Raw genomic sequence first — 23908 nt, forward strand, 5'->3', positions numbered from 1 at the left:
CGTAATCGCAACTCTTAACCTAAAACCCTAAATCACAACTCAATAACATCTCCATCTCTCACTCTCTACGGCGACATCCGTCCCCATCTCTGACGAAATTCATCCCCATCTCTAGCGAAATCCGTCTATCTCCATCTCTCAGAGCCACCCTCACAATCATTCACGATCAGAAGTGGAAAATCAACCACCGAGGGTTAGTTTTTTTAATTATTTTTATTTTGAAATTTTTGCATTATTATTAGGTTTTTCATATTGAAATTGATGATAAGTTTACTGGTAATTTCAATAATAGATTAACCATTTCACTTAGATTGCTTATTAAATTCATTCGATTGCTATCAATACTTCTAAAATGTTTAGTCTTTAACCCTGTAAAGTTAGTATTTGTCTTTGTTTTGTCTTTTGGTTGAAGTAATGCAATTCATTCAAGTTTCAATTTTAGACAATGGACTATTTGAAACCGAGGATCGCAACGCGAAATGAAAATCGCAACGCGATTTTAGTTTCGCGTTGCGATTTTCATTTAGAGTTGCGATTATCTCGTTGCGATAGTCAAATTCGCGTTGCGATAGTCATTTTCGTGTTGCGATTTTCATTTTGGTGTTGCGATTTTAAGTTTCAGAAACTATTCTTCTTCTGCAAATTGAAACTTGAATGAATTGCATTACTTCAACCAAAAAACAAAGACAAATACGAAATTCACAGTGTTGCAAATTTAAGTTTGAAGAATAAACTACTACTACTCTTTATGTTTATTATTGTTTTTGGTATATCTTCAAAGTGTAGTTTTTGGTATATCTAACTTGGTATGTTTATTGTTTTTGTAGAACTTTTTTTCGGCTCAATTGACCTTAAGGAATAAAATAAGCCTAGTCACTACAATTACGTCGAAGCTTTCACCTGTACAAAGAAAATTGTTTGAGGATACTTGCTTCGGGCCATGGCTGAAAGTACAACATCCGGGTGGAGATGCTATGTTGACCCATTTGTGGCTTTAAACCATGACTAGCGATCTACCCGAGAGTATAAAATGTGGTAATGAAGAGATATGGTTTCATTTTCCACCGGCGTATACGTGTTTTGGGCGGGAGGAGTTTTGCTTAATCACTGGTCTACGCTTTGGACACGATGATTTAGGTCGATACACTAGTCATATTACCCGCCCATCATGGTTATCCCGCATTTTTCCTGAGCTGTCAATGGAGAAGCCAAATTTACACGTCGACGACTTGACGAGATTATTGAATAAGAAAGATGATTTTACTCGGATGGATGACGTCGATGTTGTCCGAGTATGCCTTTTAGTACTTTTGCATGCCAGCTTTTTAGGCAGAGAGGTCAGACAACCTATTCCTAAGGACCTAATATTATTGGTAGAGGACCTAAATGCATGGAACCTGTTTCCGTGGGGTTCCTATCTATGGAAAGCTACCTGGAATAAGTTGTCGTCTGCCTTTGATGACCGTAAAAGTTTGTGTGGCGATGGTTCCAAATACACTTTGTCAGGCTTTATTTGGGCCTTTAAAGTAAGAATTTCTATATAATGTTTCCAAAATTATAATTAATTATTTAACAATTACTAATGTTTGTGTATTATATTGTTTGTAGATTTGGATATTTGAGGCTTTTCTCGACATGCAGACATATGCATTAAAAACTTCAAATGATATTCCTAGAGTTATTTCCTGGAAGATGAAACGGCGGCTGTTGATTTGGGAAGAGTTACTACGGTATACGACAATAAATGATGTAAGTTAACACAAATACTACCATATATAAACAAGTTATTACTAGTACACGTTTAACTTTGTTTGAGCTTTTATATTGTTATGAGGCCAACACTCCATTACAGAGGCTGACACCCACGGAGGCTGAGCTTGCCACTGATTGGTGGCAAGCTAGTAAGCGTTTTTTTATGGTACAGATAATGAGCAACCTCCACTTCGAGAGTCATCACCTCACCCAGAACCATCACCTGATCGACCACACTATACACCTCTACAACGAGAGTCATCACCTATTCCGTCACATCATCGAGCCTCTTCTCCACCATCACCTCATGATAGGCGACCGGTAAAGATGCCACGACATTTATCTCCCTGTTCTCCACCTCCACATGATGAGTTAGGGGAGTTACGTGATGAGGTCAATGCCTTGCGTGAGGAGGTCGATACTTTACGCGATGACAATGGTGCATGGCGTGATGAGGTATCTACTTTACGTAGTGAGGTAGCGGCTCTACGTGAGATGGTAGCATCGTTGTAGAATGAGGTTCATACTCTACGCAACGAGATAAGTTTAAGATTTTTCATATTTAACTTGATTTACTCGTAATTTCACTTAGATTAACCATTTCACTTAGATTGCTTAGTAAATTCATTCGGTTGCTTCCAATACTGCTAAACAGTTCTAAAATAACCCTGTGAAGTTAGTATTTGTCTTTGTTTTGTCTTTTGGTTGAAGTAATGCAATACATTCAAGTTTCGTGTTATGATTTGAAGTTTCAGAAACAATTCTTCTTCTGCAAATTGAAACTTGAATGGATTGCATTACTTCAACCAAAAGACAAAGACAAATACTAACTTCACAGTGTGGCAAATTTAAGTTTCAAGAATAAACTACTACTCTTTATGTTGTCCTTGAACATGCACTAAACCTATATGTTGTCCTTTTAAATGTTTATATAAGTGCTTACTTCTGGAATGTTATCTGATGCATTTTGTGAACTATGATAGAATAATGACTTGGGTGAATACCGTGAAAGTTTGAAACATATTTGTCTTTGTTTTCACTATTTAATATCATGTCTGTTTATTTACTGATTTATGTATTAATTTATTTTTAGCGGCTCGATAAGGTGGATGCTTTAAGTCGGGTTTTTCTTGTACGACGGGGTTCACGCATCAGACGGCGTGCACGTGCCATTACGTCTCCGTTCACCCCAATCGTGCGAAGACTCTGTAAGAAGAAGCTCGACTAATCTGTCATCGTTCAAGAGGCCTCTCCTATCGTTCAAGAGGCCCCTATCATCCCTCAAGAGTCCCCTCCCATCGTTCAAGATGCCCCTGTCATCGTTGAAGAGGTCTCTCCTATCGTTCAAGAGCCCGATTCACACGGCGTAATATGTCGAATTATTGAGAAACCCTCTCACGTGCCGGACATGATGGATGCATGTTGTCTTTCGTATGAGTTACTGGCCAGTACCATTCCGGTAGATGAAGTGGAGAGGAGAAAACTATCGGAAACAATTATGGATAATACCCTTTGGGCTAAGACCGCAGTTGATTTTTATCTACATGAGCGGAGTCAGGGGTGTTACGCTGACATATACAAACTCAACGATGATATACATTTGTTGATTGATCGGTCTTGGTGGGGTGTGTTATTAGGGGTTGAAGACAAAGGCTATTTCAATGGGGGGTAAGTCTTATATTTTTCTTATATTTCATTTTGATTAATTTTTTTTAAATTTATGTAATTCACTAATATATGTCTTTTTTTGTAAAACGGTATATTGATGCATGGGTGTCACGTCTTCTAATGATAAGGAAAATGAGGGAAAAAAATATGCGATATACAATTATACCGACGTCTTTTGACATAGTTCACTTGAAGAATCAATGACATGAATCATATGTGTTAGCTAATGGACAAGCTAAACTTTATCCTGCATGGTGGGAGGTCGATAAGGTTAATATTTATTTTTTTAAATATTTTAAAGGTGTTCATAAATAAGTGCGCAATTGATTTACTTATGATTGCAGGTGTTTATCCCTGTTTTGGAACGTACTCATTGGCTTCTCGTCGAGCTTCAGCTCCCATCCCTGAAGACAATAGTATATGACAGCATGATAAATTACATATCATTGTCTGATTTGAGAGATATTATTAAGGGATGGAGCTCTCATTTGGCTAAATTCTTGGATGCGATTAATTATTGGACTTATTCTGGAAACAAGAAGCCAAAGAAGTTCAATGTTATAGTTATCAGAGACGAGACCGCACCACAACAAACGCAGGAAGCTAGAGGGGATTGTGGTCCTCTCGTATGCATGTGCTTGGAGCGTTTGACGAAAGGAAGTACACAGTTTCTACCTCCCACCGATAGAGATAGAGGTGCAGTAGGCTTGTGGTTTCGGCATTTTATGGCTATAGCGATATATGCGAGACGTTGCCTACCTGCATCCGCGTTATGAAAATGTCCATAAACAATTTGTAAGTCAAATGCAAGTGTTGTTAAGTACCTAGAATTCAATAATAATTTGTTGTTGTTGGTTTTAGATGTGTAGAAAGTGTTGTTTGAGCAAATGTTTGGTTTCTGTAGGTTAATCCTCAAGTGAGCTGCGTGAAATTGATGTATGGGTGCATAAACAACTGTCTAGGGTACACTTTTTTTGATTGTTTAATTGATTCTTAAAAGTCTAATTTGTTTAATTGATGAGGAAAATAAGAATTATTAGCATTTTTTGCTTGTTTAATTGATTTGTAAAAGTTGATTTGTTTAATTGATGTGTAAATAATTCTTATTTGTGCTTGTTTAATTGATTGAAATGTAAAAGTTGATTTGTTGATTTCAATCTGCATCATATTGAAGGCAAAAGACCTGTTGAAGGTACACTTTCGCAACGCTAAACTCAAAATTGCAATGCGAAAGTCAAAATCGCAATGCGAAAGTCAAAATCGCAATGCGAAAGTCAATTCGCATTGCGATAGTCTAATACGATTTACGATTTTCTCGTTGCGATAGTCAAATTCTCGTTGCGATAATCAAATTCACGTTGCGATAGTCAAATTCGCGTTGTGATTTTTGCGTTGCGATAGTCAAATTCGCGTTGCGATATTCAAATTCGCGTTGCGATAGTCAAATTCGCGTTGCAATATTCAAATGAATGTGTAATAAGTGATAACAACTGAACAGATCATAGCAATGTTCAAACTCAAGTTACTAATACATGCCTAACTGAAAATGTTAAAAGTTTACACATAATAGTCAAATTCGCGTTGCGATATTCAAATAATTGTGTAATAAGTGATAACAACTGAACATATCATAGCAATGTTCAAACTCAAGTTACTAATACATGCCTAACTGAAAATGTTACATAAAATACACATAATACAACGTTTGCATTTAAAAATCACCTAAGTTAATAGTCCCAAAAGGTGAAGCCGGTTGTGATTGGATTTTGATTTTGATTGCGATTTTGATTGCCTTTTTCTTGACACCATATGAGCTTTGGATTTTGATGAGGATCCATATTTTGGTAGAGGAAAAGATGATTGTGATGGCACTGGTGATCCACATGTCAACCTTGTATGACCACTTTCCTTGCACCGACTACATGTCGATCTCTTCTTCTCTTCACCCTTAGACAGTATACGATCGTGACTTTTTGGTCAGCCAGGTAGCCTTCTGTCCATGGCTGGTGGCAAAACTGTTTGTAAGTCATCTGGTATGTCCCACTCAGAAGTATGTGGAATATGGTAGATAATCTCGGCATAAGTCTGTCGATATACTTCTGTAGTGTAGCAATCCATAGCGTATGCGCTTGAATCATCTTGATTTAGATAAAGAGCAACTTTTATAACATGGCCACAAAGATAACCAGATGTTTGCCATTTCATACAACTATACGTCTTTGCATTTAGATCGACAAGCACATTTAAGTTATTATCCAGTACTTCAAACAAAGTGTTTGAACATGGTTCAACTCTCCATGACGTTGACTTCACAACACGTTTCGTTATATTTTTTTCAGTCCATGGTGTAACACGATGTTCCAATGTTCCTGTAAATTTAAATAAATAATACTTAGTAAAATATATGATAAGTTACGAATTTAAAGAAATAATACATGCATGGTTTCTTTTCTTATAGTATCATTGTTGAATAGAGGCTCGAAAAAACTCCATTAACATAGTAATGGGTAATTTCCGGGAATGACGACTTAGAGCGTTGATTGATTCTGCACTATTAGACGTCATGAAACCATATTTTGCTCCAAGTTGATGTACTCTTGAACATCTTTCAAACCCGACATCTTCTAGTGTTTGAGCACACTGAGGCAAAACACGTCTTAAACAATTTATATGCTTATTAAAATCCACTTCCCGATAAGCTTTTACAACCTTATAGTATGTCCATTTATGATTTTTTATACCAGCAGACCTTGATTTTAGATTTCTATACAAATGAATACCACAAAGTCCATGAAAAGCATCTGGAAAACACCTTCTAACAGCGTTGTCAATTGAGTTTGCCCTATCGGATATGATTGTCAGATTGCTAATAGGACCTATGCAATCCCTAAGATGTCCCATAAACCATGTCCATGAATCAGAGGTTTCAGATTTGCCAACCCCGTAAGCTATTGGCAGTATCCCATTGTTAGCATCCATGGCTACTGCTAATAAGTTTACTCCAAGGTATCGACCTTTTAAATGTGCTCCGTCAACTATAATAACTGGGGGCATGCAAGTAATAAACGAACGAATCTACAAAATCATATACACAAGAAATATAATCATTTAAATGTGAAATGCACGTAACTAACAAAAATGAGTCAACAAAATTATATTGATTTACTAACAGCATCACCAATGGCGATAAACAGTAACTCAAAGCATCCATCTCTATCTGTTTTGATATGAGTTACCGACCCAGGATTTTTCAGCTTTAAATTGTGACAATAAGCTGGCAGTTGGGCAAACGATGCTTCTGGCGACCCCCTCAACAATTCCAAGGCATAACATTTGGCTCTCCAAGCTTGAGAATATGAGATACTAATCTTGAACCGAGCATTCATGTCAGTCATAATTTCATGTCCCCGATATACCTGCCATTCAAAAACATTAACTCAGCCAGAAAACCACCCAACACCTTTTTGTTTGCCTGTCTATGGTGAGGAAAAACTTGGGTTCTTGAACATGTATGTTTATCAATAAAAGTCCTAACTTGAAACATTTTGCAATCTTTTATCCTCTTTGTAATCATACGCCACGTACAGTTTTTGTCAATCATACACCTTGTTTCGAAACGATCTTTGCTTGATTTGTTAACTTTTAGTTGATAGCCATCTTCCACACATTTCGTATACAAAGCTATCTTCAAGTCTTCCTTTGTATCAAAACAATCATCTTTCTTGATACAAATAATTTTTGTGTAACAATCAAATGTTATCTTTACCAACTCTTCTTCCAGTATCTGAAGTAATTCTGGCATATTCCGGTTATACTCCCGTGGCATTTTCTTCGGGGATTTCTTCTTCTTATTTTTCTTCTTCAGGGTTATATGAATTACAGAATGGATGTTCAACATTTTCATTCACAGTCGTAACTTCCTCCTCATTATCATCAACAACATCTTCCTCGGCAGCGGCTGTTTCATCATCAAAATTCGGGTATTGACCAATATCAAAATTATTACACGCGGGGTGTGTTTCTTCTTCTGAAACATCATCAAAATCCGAGTATTGACCAAGATCAAAGTCCGGGTATTGACCAAGATCAAATTTCGAATACTGACTAGTACTCACAATTTTTTCTGTTGGCTCATCATCGTCTAATTGGTCAATACGAAAACCGGAATTTGGTGCTGAAAGTTTATTGGGATTTGGATTATGGGAAGGTTGTGGGTTTTGAGATTGTGTTTGGTATTGAAAATGTGGTGAAACAAAATTTGATTGGTGATGAAATTGTGGTGGAACCATTAAATTTTGAGCACCATAAACTGGGGTTGAAAAAGTTAGTTGATTACTACCCGCTACTGACCCAACTTCACTACTTCTAGGTTCAACAACATACAATGTAACATCATCTTGCGAAACACTAATGTAAGCAATGAATCGTTCAACATCTTCATTGTCGGTTAACAAATAAACTTTACCTTTTCTCTAATAAGATAGCCTAAATCCACTTAAGGGCTCTAAATTCAATTTATTTGCAACACGTAACATTATATTTTCATAAGTTAACTTTTTTAATGACAGTTTTAGTTGAAGATTCATGGGTAAAGGCATATATTGTAAAACACCATGAACATTCTCACATAACCCTCCAAAACACAAATCTATCCAAACATGATCAACATTAGATGATTTCATTATTGTAAATTAATTTACTAAACAAACGAGCTGCGAAATTAAAACCTGTTGCCGGATGGGGAAGGATGTCGTTGGATATAGGAACGGATATCGCCAGAGAGAGTGATAGATGGAGATGGAATGAGTTACGATTTAGGGATTTAGGTTATGAGTTGCTGCTGTTGCGTAGTTATATACCCCCAAAACATTTGTGTTGCGAAACTAAAACCTGTTGCGAATTTGAAATTCAGCGTTGCGACAGTTAGAATCGCGTTGCGATAGTCAGAATCGAGTTGCGATAGTCAGAATCCCGTTGCGATTATGTATTGCGTTGAGATAGTCAGAATCGCGTTGCGATAGTCAGAATCGCGTTGTGATTTACATATTCGCATTGCGATTTTCTAAAATTGCAATGCGATAGTCAAAATCGCGTTGCGAATCTGGAAACTGATTTGCGATACTGGAGATCGCGTTACGATTTAGAGATCGCATTGCGATTTTGTTGGTCATTTTGGCAAATCGAAAAAAAGTTGGTCAAAGTTGATGTGTCATTTTTTATTTTTTAATGATGATGTAACATTACCTTATGGTAACACATCAATATCATTGTTAAGCTTTTAACGATGAGTACCAAAATGAAACATAAACTAAATATTAGGTATGATTTTGAAATAAAATAAAATTTAAGTACCAAAATAGAACAAAAATAATAATTTAGAAACTAAACGTGTAGTTTACCCTTATATATATCAGTAACACAACTATAAAAGTTGAAGCATTTGGGTTTATTTTATGCTTAATTATAAAATAAGTGCTCAAACTATAATACTTTTCACAAATATGTGCTTAAATTGTTTTTTGAGTGGTCACGATACCTAACATTACAAACGTTATCATTTTAGGTGCTCGGTCTGTAAATGATGTTAACTTCCTTCGTTAAGTGACATGTGTCACATTTTAATAATTTTAAAATTTTTGTTTAAAATTAAAAAATTAAAATTATATTTAAAAATACAAAAAAATCCAAATAACCCCAAACCTTTGAAAACTTTCATTTCATGTCGGTCACTGCCCTTTGTTGTTGACGAAGCTCCACCTGACATCATTTCCCCCCGCAATCAATACCCCTATGTAACCAATCGACGACCAATCGATGTTTTGTACCCTGCGAACCCTAGGATGAAAATCGTCATCACACGTGATTTTGACAGCTAATCGGAGGCAATTACGATGACGTATGACTAGGAGGAAGGCGGGGACTACCTCAGCGGCAATAGTTGTGACCGAAAAGGACAGTAGTGATAGATTAGGATTAGGATTTAAGAATTTTAAAGATTTTATGGCTTTTTTTTTATAATTTAAGAGAAATTAGTTTTTTTTAATATAATTTTGATTTTTTTTAAAAAATCAAAATTATCATAATATAAAAGGTGTCACTTAACGGAGGAAATATATTTATAACGTTAGACACCATAATTATTAAAAAAAAATAGGTTATACATCTATTCGTGAAAAAGGCTAAAGTTTGAACACTTAATTTATAATTGGGTAAATTACAAATTTGATAACTGAACTTTCATGCTATTCCTATTTTACTCACCGTACTTTTAAAATTTTCAATTTGCTCAATCAATTTTATAGATTAAGTTTTTTTTGTCACTCTGCTATTATATCACTAACAACTTGTTGACGTGATTTATTTTAATATTAAATTTTAGCCACATAAGATGCCACAGAAGATTTCTATTTAATAAAATAAAAATTAATCATACAAAAAATCATATACAAAACCCTAACCCTAAATCCTACCACCAAAAAAATTACAAATTAATTAGATAGCCATGAAAGTCCACAAGCAACTTCAATGGAGATCTTATAAACTTGTTTCAAGAACCAAACAATCACAATTACTAATTGAAATTTACACCCAAAATCCTATACAAAACCCTAACCCAAATCCTACTGTAAAAAAACCAGGCAACCATGAAAGTCCACAAACAACTCCAATGGAGATCTTATAAACTTGTTCCAAGAACCAAAAAAACAAAAAAATGTTTTTGTTCTGTCTTTGAAATCCAAAAATGAAAATACCAAAAAATAAATAGGAGGAAGAAGAAGAATAAAGAGGAAAAATGGAAAAAATAAAAAGGATGAAAATACCAAAAAATCGTTTTTGATTTTCCTTGCATGTCTTCTTCTTCTTCTTCGTCGGCTCCAACACTAGTCAAGACACAATACCATCGCATGGTTTTTCTCCTTAGCTTACACAGTAGAGAAAATGAGAGGATGAAAAATAAGAATAAAGAGGGAAAAAGGATAAATGAAGGACAAAAAAGAAATATAATTTTTTATTTAATAAAAAAGAACGCCATTTTGGTCAAAATTTAAATTTATTAAAGATTCAAAATTACTTCATTTTGGTATATGTTTCCACGTCATAACGCCGTTAATTATTTAGTAGTGGAGTGACAAAAAAAGTTCAATATATAAAGTTTAGTGATTAAATTGAAATTTTAAAAACATGATGAGTAAAATGGGTATCGCATGAAAGTTCAGCTATTAAATTTGTAATTTACGCTTTATAATTTAAGCCTTATTTTTGCTGGAAAAACATTCCCACCCTAAGAAAGGCTTGAATTTTCTTTCCTCTCCTCTCTCTTTCATTGTCTTCATTGCGTCCGACAATGTTCAATCCTCGCAGCAACAAAAACATCACCAACTTCGTCAATCTTTTACGCATTGTCACAAACAATCCCTTCTCCAACAACCCATCACTGTTCTTCGCAGTTCGATTCATATCCAAATCCCCTTCCGATCGATCCGTATCTTTCACCATCTCTTACCTCAAAAACAAGCTCGGATTCTCGCCGGAATCCGCCGTCAAACTCTCCAAGTACGTCAATTTCAAAAGCCCGCAGAACCCAGATTCCGTCCTTAATATCTTCGAACAACACGGGTTCTCCAAGACCCAAATCCGACAAATCATCAAGACCCGACCCAATTTGCTCTGTTCCGATGTCCAAAAAACCATTCTGCCCAAAATACACTTCTTCCAATCTAAAGGCGTCCGGGACCCAGAAATCTCCAAGCTCTTCTTTTACAATCCCTGGCTGTTTTGTCGTAGCATGAAGAAACAGGTAATCCCTTGTTTTAATCAACATAGTGCTCTCTTAAAATCCGAACTGAAGGCTGTTATAGCTATCAGGAGAAATCCTTATCTAATCACGTCTAATTTAGATGCTTAACTGTTGCCTAACATCAAAACTTTGATCGAAAATGGAGTGCCGGAATCGCATATCATATCGATGTTTAATTACCATCCGGGATCTTTCATTAAGCTGCCGGATCGGTTTAAGGAGGTTGTGAAGGAAGTTAAGGAAATGGGGTTTGATCCTTTGTTGGATGAGTTCGTTCAAGCTGTTATCATGTTTAGAAAAGTGAGCAACCTGCAATGGAGAGTAAGGTTGATGTTTTTAAGAAATGGGGTTTATCCGAAGAAGATATTTGGGAAGCTTTCCGGAAGTATCCCGGCGTTTTGGAAGCTTCGAAAGAGAAGATCGCGGCCACTATGGATTTCCTAGTGAATGAAATGGGGTTCCAGCCTTTGACCATTGTTTTCCAAGAGAATATTTTCGCTCGGAGCTTGGAGAAACGGATCGTCCCAAGGGGTTTGTTCGCTCGGGACTTGTTGAAAGGTTTGATTAAGGACTTGAGTTTTCTGACCTTGTTTGTAACTCCGGAAAAGGTGTTTATTCAGAGGTTTGTTAAGCAATACAAAGACAAAGCTCCGGAGCTGTTGAAGCTGTACCAAGAGAGACTTGAATCCACGGTAAGAGGCAATTATAAGATCAAATCAAGGTAGTTGTAGAAGATAACCATATTAGATCGAGCTAGTTATTCTATTATCCGATCTCAAGCTTGCCATGGATTGGACTCTTTTTAGCAGCATTCAATCTTGTTGTAGGTGAAACATTGCAGTCTGTTTTTTTGTGGTTTAATGCATCTCTGAAAACGATTCTCGATCGCTCAGAAATGCAATTGTTTTCAAGTTTGCTCTGTCATTCTACTGTTATTAAATTTGAAACATTATGAGACATCATTACAAGTAACGAGTAGATATTCATATATTTTGGAGGTTTTATGTTCAAATTCAACTTAATTTTTAGTGATTGCTTCAACTTGAGTTCAATCCCAGCATTATGATGCTGGCATAGAACGGCTAATCCCTTCTATCAATCTACTAATCAGCCTTTTCCGATCCAACTTGAATGCCGTTGCTGCCACGAAAGAAAATCGATCTCTCCTAAACTCGATTTGATGAGAAAACCCTTTGGCCCAAATCGAGTTTCTTTCGATCCAATGGTGCCTCTTACTGATGTTTTCAACATATTGTTTCAATCCCTTGTTAAGTATAATAGCTTGGACAGTCTGATAACCCCTTGTTTCAATCACCTGAGCATTGTTATCGTCAAAAGAGACCAATTGCTCGTTTACATGCTCGATAACGTCAAACTTTTGGAAGCAAATGGAGTGCCTGGTGACATTTAATGACAACCCCACCTGTTTTTACTAGGCTGCGGCATCATTTCAAGTACACTGGCTTGGACAGTCTGATAACCCCTTGTTTCAATCACCTGAGCATTGTTATCGTCAAAAGAGACCAATTGCTCGTTTACATGCTCGATAACTTCAAACTTTTGGGAGCAAATGGAGTGCCTGATGACATTTAATGACAACCCCACCTGTTTTTACTAGGCTGCGGCATCATTTCAAGTACACTGCCGGGCAAGGAAACGGGGATCGAGCCATTGTCAGAAAAGTTCATCCATGCTCTCATTGTGTTTACAAGTGAGGGATACGGAGTTCAAAGGAAATACACAAATTACACGGCATAATTTACTAGCCTACCAAATTTTATGTAAATATATCTTAAAACATGATTATGATACGAGAGAAAACACATAAACATAACACAAATACACAAAACTGCCTGGCTCTAGTTATTCAGCTAAACCGAAAATAAGAAGATAGGCAAAGACTAGAGTTTTTACTTGGTTAATTTGATATTAATTGATACATGTATCATTTTTATTCATATTAAAAAGGACTAAATAAAATTCGTTTGAGAGCTCATACAACTATGGAGGAAGAAATACAACATACCTGATTTTCATGTAGGGACTAATGCCAAAATCTGATTCCTAACAATTCCCATACACTTCTGTATCTCTGTGTAAATTGGTAGGTTCTGAGAACAAAACGGCTTCAAACTTGTAACAGCTGAATCTAGCACTTCTGCAACATCTCCTGGTGGAAACTGTCTTTCTGTACATTTCTGCATTTTTTTTGGGGAGTGAGATAACCGGAATCGGACATTAGATCGATGATGAATTAGAGACTGAAATATCAAGACAGGCTATGTACTAGACTAAAAAATGCAATGTGTATTATAAAATATTAATGGAAAATCCATCTACATATTTATTCTTTGTCGGATTTCAGCAGTTCATGTCGGTATTTAGATGGTTTTTCATCAACATCGTTATCAATTTTACTTGTTCGGGTAATTTAACTGCGTTCAGATGATAAAAGATCTACCATTATAGCCAAAAAAAAAAGGTTCTGTTAAGAACCATTGACACTAAGGAGCCAATAGGATAATTACCTGTATCATGAGCAAGGTGGCTACACAATTTGAAATGAGCTCCGAAGGTATTCTGAGTTCGTCTTGGTCGGACAAATTTTGCAGCTTCATCTCATCAGGTATATGACTGGTTGTGAATGGGTACGATGGATGCTCATGACTGCGGATTGAGTCTGTTGGGGCAGAAGACCTTGGAGCAGGTACACTAAACTCATCCACTGAAAGCCGGTTATTTACAAAATCTATTGCCTCCTCAATGCTCTCAATGCTTTCCCCCCCTTTTCTCAAAGATGACATGGCCTGAGATAGTAAAATTGAAGTTATTTGAAAATAAAGTAAAGGCCGAGGATTTGTCCTTACAAAGAATACATAATAACTATCTTTGAAGAAAATTCCGTCAACAAAATGCGATAAAAATATTCTAATGAACTATAGGTAAGCTCTACCACCAAAATCATGTACACATTTATAAAATTTACAACGTTAAGTAATGCTATCTGATAGGGTTTAACTTGAGGATTGCTGTGGCCTTGTATTTTACTTGGGATTGTTCATCTATGGCTCATTGGTTTTAGGAAGATGCTTTGATGTATATAAAAGGTGATTGTGAGTTGTTCGATTGTATAGGCTTACCTAGTAGTTCAAATTAATTCTAATTCTAATTCTAATCCTAACTATTAGCATGTTGTGTTAGAATAAAATACTATAAGGTAGTCTAGTTCTAGTAGGAAACTTACTCCGTAAATTGTATATAAAATAGGCTTGCACTCACCAGATTAATTATGCAATTTTGAGATTTGAGAAGAATAATATCTTCCATATCTCTCGGTTCTCTCGGTTATCTAAAGTGATACATAAAGTTCCAATGATGTGGACAATATTCAAAATGCTTAAAAGTTAAGAAGGGGCAAAAGGTTAAGACTCAAAAAAAAGTTGATATACAAACAGTTCAATGCCCTTTTTTTTACCTGCATAGCTGCATCAACCATCGACCGAGCTTTCCTTCTTGAGCTTTCAACAATTCCAGCCATATGGGATACAGATTCTTGGACATGTTGCATAGCATGATCAAACGAGCTCAACCCAGAGCCCTGCTCACCAATTTTAGCCGAGGGCTTCAAAAGCTTACCCGAGGAGGTCCCGTGATATGTATTACGTTGCCTCAAGCAGAACAGAGCAGAAGAAACCTGCAAGGAGAAGTTAGGATAAAATGGTAAATGACAATAGTGCATAGATTTGAAGGAAAACGGCTTCAGCATTGTCTCATGCCTGTTCATTGACTTCATTTAACTGTAAGAGAACAGCAGCATATTGCTTCTTGAAAGAATCTGAATCCTTTATGTAGTTGTCTCCAACTTTCTGGTTTTCAAAAACCTCATCATTCATTCGTCCCAGTTCAGACACCACGGCCTCCTGCAAATGCTAACACAACCTTAAGTTCACTTCTCCCATATTACTGAACAAAATAATTCGAACAAGATTCTATGTCAGCCTCAGATAAATACAATAGACATGAAACACAACTTACACAACACGATACAACAGTGAAAATCACAAGATTAATGCCCCAACATCAAAAAAAGGCATACACACCGTTTTATTAAAAGAGTAGAAACAACAGGGAATATGCTCACGTATTAAAAGTATGCAACATACACTGCACAAGATTATAAGAACTTAAATAAAAAGGAAAATAGAAAGATTTGCCAGTGGATCAAGTTTAATGCATAACAGCCAATAGGAACCTTTTTGTCAAGAGCACGAGTCAACTGAGAAAGGGCTTCAACATCAGCTTCCCTAGCCTGAACCAGCAACAGAGCAGAAGGCTGACAATTCATTGCTTGTTGACTATAAACAGTTTCACTAGGCCCAATTTTAAGTTGTAAATTAGGACTTGATGAATCGACCTGGCCAAAACAAATTATCACAACATTAGATAACAATTACTGTTTTTTATATCAAAACTTTTAGTGATAACCAACCTAGAACCGATTTCATTTGATATCCATGAAACGAGAACTATTTCGGAGTCATAACTTACCTTAACTGGCTGTGGCAAATTTCCAACACCAAAAATTGATGGTGAAGTACGAGAGGGACTAATAGCATTCTCCAGGTTATCACATTGTGTAAATTTAATGTTCTCTTCCATCTTGCTTTCTTTTGATTGTCCATTCATTTTGAGCTCATTGTAGTTCTCAACAAATTTACGGATGGCAGCATTTTGTCTCAAAAGGGAAGCAGGCAAACTTTCCAATGGATTTAAAGGCATACAATCAATATCCTGCAACGAAAAATATTATACTCATAAAAGTTGATAGGAAAGGACAAAGTATAATGTGAACAAGCTAAGTAAATTTAGTAAATGGCAGGGAATTATATATTAAACACAAATAACCAAATAGCTATAAGCACATCAACTTGTATATTTGGACAGGAGCTCTAAGGAACCTCCCAAAGCCTCAGATTGTCATTAATACATCAGACTGAGGCCGTAATGGTGATAAATTGCAGTTAAGCAAAATGAACATGCAGCTATCATATATGAAGCAACCTTATAGAATAAAAAGTTACCGTGACAAATTCCACTCCTAGCTCAGGGTTGTCAAACTGAATTCGGTATCTACCATAATCAACAGTTAACACACTTCCATCATGAATCTCCCAAGTTTTTGGATGAATGGCAATGACACGTTGACCAACTGATAGAGGTCGAGCTAAATCAGTTGGAAGTCCTTCACTAATTCCGGCACGAAGTTCAGCATAATGCCTTCTAACCGATTCCCGGTATTGGTTAAGCTTCTCCCTTTCTTCTTTTAAAAATTGATCAGAAAATCGGCGTGGTTTGCCAAGGGAACTGCATCAAGGTGAAATTGTATAAGTAGAGCACCACAACGTAAAACCTTATAAAGATTCCAAAGTAGAAAGTTATACCTTCTTATTACACCCCATTCAACACGTGTTAATCTAGGAATATGACCTAATCCTACATGATCCAAATACTCCATAAACTCCCGTTTAGCAAACCATGGATAATCAATTGTACCATAGAACCATTCAAAGATAAACCATCTCCGTGCAACGTATGAATTTAGGAAGTTACAAAGCTTTTCCTGTCATACAGAATACACATATACATGAAGAAAAGAAAACAATATTCAGAAACTGAACTTCACAGTAGTTGAAGTAAAAAGTGTTACCTTCAGATTGAGTGCTCCGCCATGGAATGACATGACTGGAGCACTAATTTTGTCCTTAACAATATTATCAGAGGACTTTATATCCTTCCTAATTGCTGGTTTCTGTGAACCCATCTTTCGCTTACTCCTGACCTTTGTCGGTAGGTTGACCTGGTTAACAGATGAAACCTGTATAGTAGACGGAGCTGAATTGTTCAAGTCCCTTCCTAGATCGGTACTGGAGGACGCATGCTCTGGAGGTCTCAAAGATTTCCCTTGCTTAGGATGTCCAATATTATTAGACCGATTACCTTTGCTAAGAAGATTCTTTACCTCATCGGCAACCTAAAAAATGCAAACAAAAATAGCAATATCAAAAAACAGCAATAAGTAATGAGCGGAAGAATGAACCTAAAACATATAAATTTATAAATTTTTCTACGCAAACAAATTGGTAGATATTTAACTTACAAAGAAGACCTCAAATGCGATGGTTGAAAGAGAGGGGAAAAAATTACTAAACAGGCTAGACATCTATACCAACATAGAGTGCCCGTGGCATACCCACAACTCCGTTGAAATTAAACTAAGTTGATCATTTACTTATTTCATAAATTTAGGTCTAAATTTGACATTCTTCCTAAATGGTCTCCATCATCAAGTCAAAACTTCAATTTATTCATTTCCTCCAGGCTCCATGTTGAAATAACTATTCCTTTCCAATTTCTCCCCATTATCTTCACTTCGCAAAAGACTTATTTAATACTTATCATAGCAGTCTCTTGTAACATTTATTATTATATTGCTTATTCTGTTTTCATATAAACTCAAGCTGTAGTGCCACATATACTCAAACCAAAAAGGCAAGAGATTTAGACATGCACCCACTTCATACTGTTCAATACACGTACTCTCAGAATTAAGAAGGCTTGATTAGTAAAATGTCCATAAAACATTCTGCAAAAGAAAAGTATCTTAAGATCCCATCATATCAATTAGGGAACTGAAATGAAATTTTATGTTAGACATTTATATCTTGTTTGTTCTTTTTACCTAAAAGCACCAACAAGAGCCATCTTAATTCTTTGAAGCTGAACACGTGAAAAATACAAACCTTGATGTTTGGAGATTCACCCAACTGAGAATCAGCATCATTTTCATCTTTTGGAATCTGCAACTAGAGAGCAAGTTGCATATGGTCGTTGTCTCATGTTATTTTTTAAAACAAAATGAATAAAAAATAAAGGATTTACCTACAAAAAAATAAGCAAACAGCAATTCTTACTTTATAAGGTGAGCATTTCTGTCTTCTTTTCCGCGTTCCAACATTACCCAGATGTGTTCGCTCCTTTGCTTCAGGAATAGCACGAAGATCATGACCAAAAAGTTTTCCATATCTAGATGTTTTGGAGGCATTGCCTTTCGCTCCAGGAACAGGATGATTTCCTTTCAGTTTAATCTTCTCAACTTCATTTTTCCCTTCCTTCAACTGCACAGATGACTCTGACGGGGAGGAAAACAGGTGGGATATGACACATTATATAAAGACATCCAAACAGAGAGACCTTCAAAAGTTTGAGTCATCAAGAAGGGACTTACGGTGGTAGTTAAAGCTAGAGAGTACAAATGGAATTCTTATGTTCAAAATTAGAATAGGATTTTATATTTTTCTAAGATTGCAAGATTGCACAAGGAAAAGATTATCTGGAGAATGAAAATGCCATTTGGAAATCTTACTTAAGTCACAACTACAATCCTGGAAGATAAAAAAAGCGTTTCGGGCACATGATACTACTTATAAATGACCCAAAATATTTCGACCAGTCAAACCTTCTAAGTTCTAACATTTCTCTTGCAGGTATTTTTTTAATTACATCATTTATTACTCACTTCAATTCAGATCTATAAAGTATGACAGAAAGCTGAATCTGGCAAAAACAAGATAGCAACTCAGGCTTGTTAAATAGATCAAAATTGCAAAGTTGATATCATTTAGCGTAAGCTATAAAGGCTGCCACATGCATAGACATAATGGAACAAGGTGCGACATTGTAAATTCAATCTAATAGCTTCGTGTTTTATTAGATCCATTAATTGTCAGTCATTTGGCTAAGCTACAAGACAGACGGTTCTTTGACAAACCATATATGCATCTAACAAGGTCAATGCACCTTAAAAGAAGGATACAAAAAATGATAAGATCTAGCAAAAAGAAAACAAGCCAGATCATGCAACAGTAATTCTATAATAATACACATTCAAAAGTTTCTGTTTATTGGTCTGATCTTACCGGTGTCCGGAGTAGTCTCCGGCATCATCAAGGACAGATCTGCTAGAGTTTGCAGGGCATCAAAGGAAGTGTCTTCAACTACAATATAAAATAAAACAAAGAGTCAAAAACAATTAATGACGAAAGACAGAGACAGAGTTCCAGAGATCAAAGTAAATGGTAAAGGTTAAAATTAAAGCTCACTCAAATAAATCCACAAAGAGAAGTTGAGAAAAAATGGTGAAGTATGATTAACAGGCTAACAAGATTTTGATAAAATTATCTTTGAATGTTGCAGGAGACCAATGTGGAACTGGATGTAGAAAATTCTTTTCTGAGAAACAAGTCTCAGAGAAAATTATTTTTCTGAGAGAAACAAGCCAAAATTCAATCTCCAAATAGCATAGGTACAAGAAGCATAATCATACTTGAAACAAATAAGCAATAACCAAAAGATAATGTATCAGACATCACCGGATTAGCTTAGATAAATTTGCAGATGAAAGTCCTAACACAGAAGTAAAAAGAAAGGAATTGAAAACAGGGAAAGAATACTTTTCTTGAAGGAAAAAACTATCATACCTTCAAACAACACCTTTTTACTTCTTTTCCTTGGACCCTTAATCGAGGCTCTAGATGTTTTGGCATCTGCAACCTCGCCATCAAACTTTCCCTTGAAATCACTTAATTGTTGTCCTTCTTCTGTCCCACTACAGGCTTCTTTTGTGTCTTCCAAATGGTGGTTTACACTTCCCTCAACCTCTGGCTTCCGTCTAAGGTATCTTTTACCCTTCTGTTGAACTTCAACAGTACCAGTGCCTTCTATAATCCTTGAATGGTTCTTGCCTCTATCATAATCTGCATTATCAGCTTCAGTGCTTCCTAAGCTTAATTCACATGCATCGTCATCCACTTCACTACCATGAATCTTGGCACTAGTAGTTTCTGAATCAGCATTCTGAAGAAAGGAATCAATTAACCTCAAAATGTAAGGAAGAAGTAAGGAAAACATTCGGAACATCAAATAAAAATAGATTACCGTCCTCTCACTATTGATGACAGGTGATGGTGTCTCTGCTTTTCTATTTGGTGTCCGGGAAACTTGGGGTGAGCCACCTCTTTGTGATGCCTCCGTCAATGCTAGTGCTACCTCATGAGCAACATCATCATCAACAGAATCTGCCTTTAGTTTCATTCCTTGCCTAATAGGTGAAAAATATCTTTCCCCTTTGTTTTTGTCATGAGAAAAAGAAATAGGAACACGAGGAGTCCTTTTTCCAACAGCGCGGGGCCTACTTTCTGAATTGATTGAAGCAAGTAAAAACTACTAGGAAGAAACAAATACAGCAGTCTAATATTAAGAACTTAAATTTCAATGCGTTGTATCCATTGCCGAAAAAGTAGAGATTTAGTACACTATCCTAATTTCTAATTCAAAGTCCAAAATGAAAAAGACCACCTCAAACCCCAATGTATATGTAGAACATTTATACATAGGATGATTAGAAAGAGACTGAGATAGAGATCTTACCGGAACGTCTCCTCTTCAACAATGACACGCAACTTGATACTGATGAAGGAAATTGCAATAGATCTGGAAGAGGCTTATCTAAACTTTTAGAAGGCTGATCTCGAAGTTTTCCCTTGCTACGCTTCAGAGGTTTCCGAGAAACTCCCTCATTGCTTTCTTGTTCACTGTCACTTCTTCCCTGCCATATCAAAATCCAGTAATTTCAGTTCCATAAAAGCCATAACAAATATGTTGCAACTTAAAAAGATTGTATTTCCTAACTTCAGTTCCATAATTGGTTGCATGTCCTAGATTCATCCATGCTCGGTGCTCCATTGACAAATTCCAAAACACAAGAGTATTTGACCATAAACTACAATCCAGTCAACTAAAGAGTAAAGAATTGGACAAGTATACCTTAGGGCTATACCAATGTCACAAAGGTGAGTAGGTGACAGACAGAGTATTAAATAGTCAAAGTTGCAGAGTAGTGCAAATCTATTAAAAATCCATGCAAACTCTGAAGAACCACACCAGATTAAATTATACACTCACCATAACAGAATAGTGATCAGTCATCATTGCTATCAGTCCAACCACAGAAGCAGTGCCCTCAGGAAGAGATAAGTAGGCCTGAAAATATGGTGAAATTTCTATTATTTAGTTTAACTTAAATACATACAAGCACCTTCATGATATTCTCAGTCACTCATGATTAAGATTAAAATAGCAACCCTTCATTGGTAGATGAAAATAATATGATTAAAATACTATTTACGGAAAAAATGTGTCAAATATGACATTTAACTTCATTATTTGTTTCAGAAGAGAATGCTTATTGATGATGGCTAGATGGCAACATGGAAAAGCTAATGAAACTCAATACCTTGTACTTGAGAGCTAAAAAGGGAAACAAAGAAATCAATATTGTTGATAATAGTACATGCATAAGGTAAAGAAGTTACACAAAATAAAGAAAAACATACATACATAAGTATTATGATACTAAAGCTATGCTTACCCTGTTCATAGTGTAAAGAGCTTCGACCATTTCCATGGATCTATTGCGTATCACGGTAGAAATCTAGAAACCAAAAGAAGGAAAAGCAGAATGGTAAACCGGAACAAATGAAATCCAGATGTCCCAACTACATGTGCATAAAAACAACTATATTAAAGTAGACTTTTTTTAATTTTACAAAATTATATAGATATAGAAAATTAGAGTAGAGATACCTAGAACATGGGCCATCTAAACTAAGTTAATCACAAGTCAACAAACAATAAAGAAACCCATTACATCAATCACAACTGAACTAACCTTCTTCCAATCTTTTCCATACTTACGATATGCTTCGTAGAAATGCCCAAGCTCTTCCTTGGTCCATTGAGGCCCTAACATGTCAGATAACTTCCTTTTCTGCACATAAGACATAGACATTATAACAATAACTAATTCCAGAATAAAATTTTTCAGTAGTCATTTTTCATAATGTGTAGAAAGAAAGATCTCAATAAAATATTAAGGCATACATTCACATGCAAAGGAAACCTTTTATTTTCTTATTGGCACTTGGTTAGAATGTTATGGTGAGTCTCTGCATTTCTAAATCCCATCCAGCAACTGTACCAGATCTATAGACACTGGGCAAAAACGAAATTTTGAATTGCAAACTTCACAGTGGAAACTTTTAAATTTCCTATTAGAGGCTGCTAGCTTTACAAACAATGCTTCACAGTTCAAACTTGATTACATCTTAACACAACAACTAAGTCAAGCCCTCTGTGTACTTAAAACTAATTTAAAGTTTGCCAGCAAATGAGCTTAAACCAAAACACATTAGAGCTGGAAACACACCAGGGTAGACCAGGAATAAATACACTAAATTCAAAACCCAATTACACAAAGTCACGAAGAAAATAACTCCAAGAACAGTATATAGTAAAAAATGTAATCAAACAACAAGCAGAATGAGCAAAAATGACCTAAACCCGCATAGCCTAACGAAATGAGAGAATAGGAAATAAAGAGATAAATGCATGAAAACCAAAATATTCGAAAAACTAATCAAGAACTCACCCGTTTCCCACTTCTCTTGGAACTACTATCTCCGTCTTTACTTGGAGCAACTTCATTAACATAAGAAAACTTCTTATTTACACTTTTTGATTTCCTAGACGGAGCCATGCGTGACTTCCTCAATTATCTGAAACAATCAAAAATCGAAACAACAAATTACCGAATCAATTTCCAGAATTGAAATCCGAAGTTCATCTCAACCATTTTTTCCGCACAAAATTTAAGAATAAAAGGAAAGGAAAATCTTAAACAAAATATTCAATATGAATTTCAAATTTAACCTCACAAAAAAAATCATTTCTCTCTCTAAAAAGAAAAGCGCAGGAAAGTAAAGAAAAACTCAAGCTTTGCCAAAACAAAAGAATCCATAATCTACGAAAGCCAAAACCAATAAACAACAAAAATAAAGAAGAAAGTAGTAGAGATCAGGTCAGCTATGTTTAGTTAACCAAAGTACCGCCGCGATTGAGTGATGTTTGGTTCATAGGTTGCCGAGAAAGGAAAAGAAAAAACACTGAAGAAAAATTAGCAGTTCAAAAACAAAAGGTTATCACTAGTAACAAAAAAAAAGCTCACTCAATTCACTGTCAAATTACTTCAATTAATACTCCAAAAAAAATTAAAAATGTTTCTTTAGAAAACCGAATCGAGAAGAAAGAATCGAAGTAAATAAAAATAATTTCAGAAAACGGAAACGAAAAAAGCTTACGAATTACCGATCGAGAACATTGAGGAAGAAAATATATGTGAACAAGAAGCGATCAAGTACAGCGCGAGCTTCTTCTCCGATGAGCAATTTGTTTTTTCTTTTTCACTTTTTTCCCGTAATTTTGAGGGTTTTTTATTGGAATTTGAAGATTGAATACGGAAGGAGAGAGATAAGAAAAATGGGAGAATTTAGGGATATAACCGCGAAACTTTAAAATAAAATTAAAAAAAAGGCAACCTCAATTGAAAAATGGCTTAATAAAAAACCCTTTATTATTATTTAATTTATTTTTATGATTTATGAAATTGTGATTTGTTTGAATAATGAATATGGCCGCTCAAAATATTCATCTGCAAATTTTTTTTATTTTTTTATTTTTTATTTGGAAAATATTTTTTGATAATTAATTTTTTAATTTTATTAATTAAATTATTTG

The 23908-nt window shown here is 35.6% G+C and overlaps 1 protein-coding gene and 1 pseudogene across 3 annotated transcripts; one reads left to right on the forward strand and one right to left on the reverse strand.

Annotated features, from left to right (window-relative positions):
* Window positions 1-4084: 4084 nt before the first annotated feature.
* On the reverse strand, window positions 4085-23671 carry LOC120114968 (protein ALWAYS EARLY 3-like). 3 transcript variants are annotated; one of them, XM_039135733.1, is made up of 22 exons: window positions 23473-23671; window positions 22764-22890; window positions 22005-22103; window positions 21705-21767; window positions 21239-21316; window positions 20705-20882; window positions 20213-20472; window positions 19756-20131; window positions 19195-19272; window positions 18190-18407; window positions 18019-18081; window positions 16926-17249; window positions 16660-16838; window positions 16300-16582; window positions 15767-16009; window positions 15471-15632; window positions 14995-15138; window positions 14694-14912; window positions 13747-14025; window positions 13218-13416; window positions 6127-6129; window positions 4085-4095 (listed from the first exon to the last, which is right to left on the reverse strand). In XM_039135733.1, exons 2-20 carry the CDS (start codon window positions 22869-22871, stop codon window positions 13252-13254), a joined length of 3519 nt encoding a protein of 1172 aa, XP_038991664.1. In that variant the 5' UTR covers window positions 22872-22890; window positions 23473-23671; the 3' UTR covers window positions 4085-4095; window positions 6127-6129; window positions 13218-13251. The 3 variants fall into 3 exon arrangements, with proteins under 3 accessions (XP_038991664.1, XP_038991663.1, XP_038991662.1); XM_039135732.1 differs by lacking the exons at window positions 4085-4095; window positions 6127-6129 and having other exon boundaries at window positions 13252-13416; window positions 20705-20885; XM_039135731.1 differs by lacking the exons at window positions 4085-4095; window positions 6127-6129; window positions 23473-23671 and having other exon boundaries at window positions 13252-13416; window positions 14995-15147; window positions 22764-22871.
* On the forward strand, window positions 10719-12053 carry LOC120114969 (annotated as a pseudogene).
* Window positions 23672-23908: the final 237 nt, after the last annotated feature.

Source organism: Hibiscus syriacus, unplaced genomic scaffold (assembly GCF_006381635.1).
Source record: "Hibiscus syriacus cultivar Baekdansim isolate YM2019G1 unplaced genomic scaffold, ASM638163v2 tig00110257_pilon, whole genome shotgun sequence".
NCBI lineage: Eukaryota > Viridiplantae > Streptophyta > Magnoliopsida > Malvales > Malvaceae > Hibiscus > Hibiscus syriacus.

Coding starts and splice junctions, on each gene's coding strand:
- LOC120114968 (XM_039135731.1), bottom strand. CDS start 22,871: ATGGCTCCGTCTAGGAAATCAAAAAGTGTAAATAAGAAGTTTTCTTAT. Junction 20,132..20,212: donor TCATCAATAGTGAGAGGACG/GTAATCTATTTT, acceptor TCCTTTCTTCAG/AATGCTGATTCAGAAACTAC. Junction 19,273..19,755: donor TAAAAAGGTGTTGTTTGAAG/GTATGATAGTTT, acceptor TTTATATTGTAG/TTGAAGACACTTCCTTTGAT.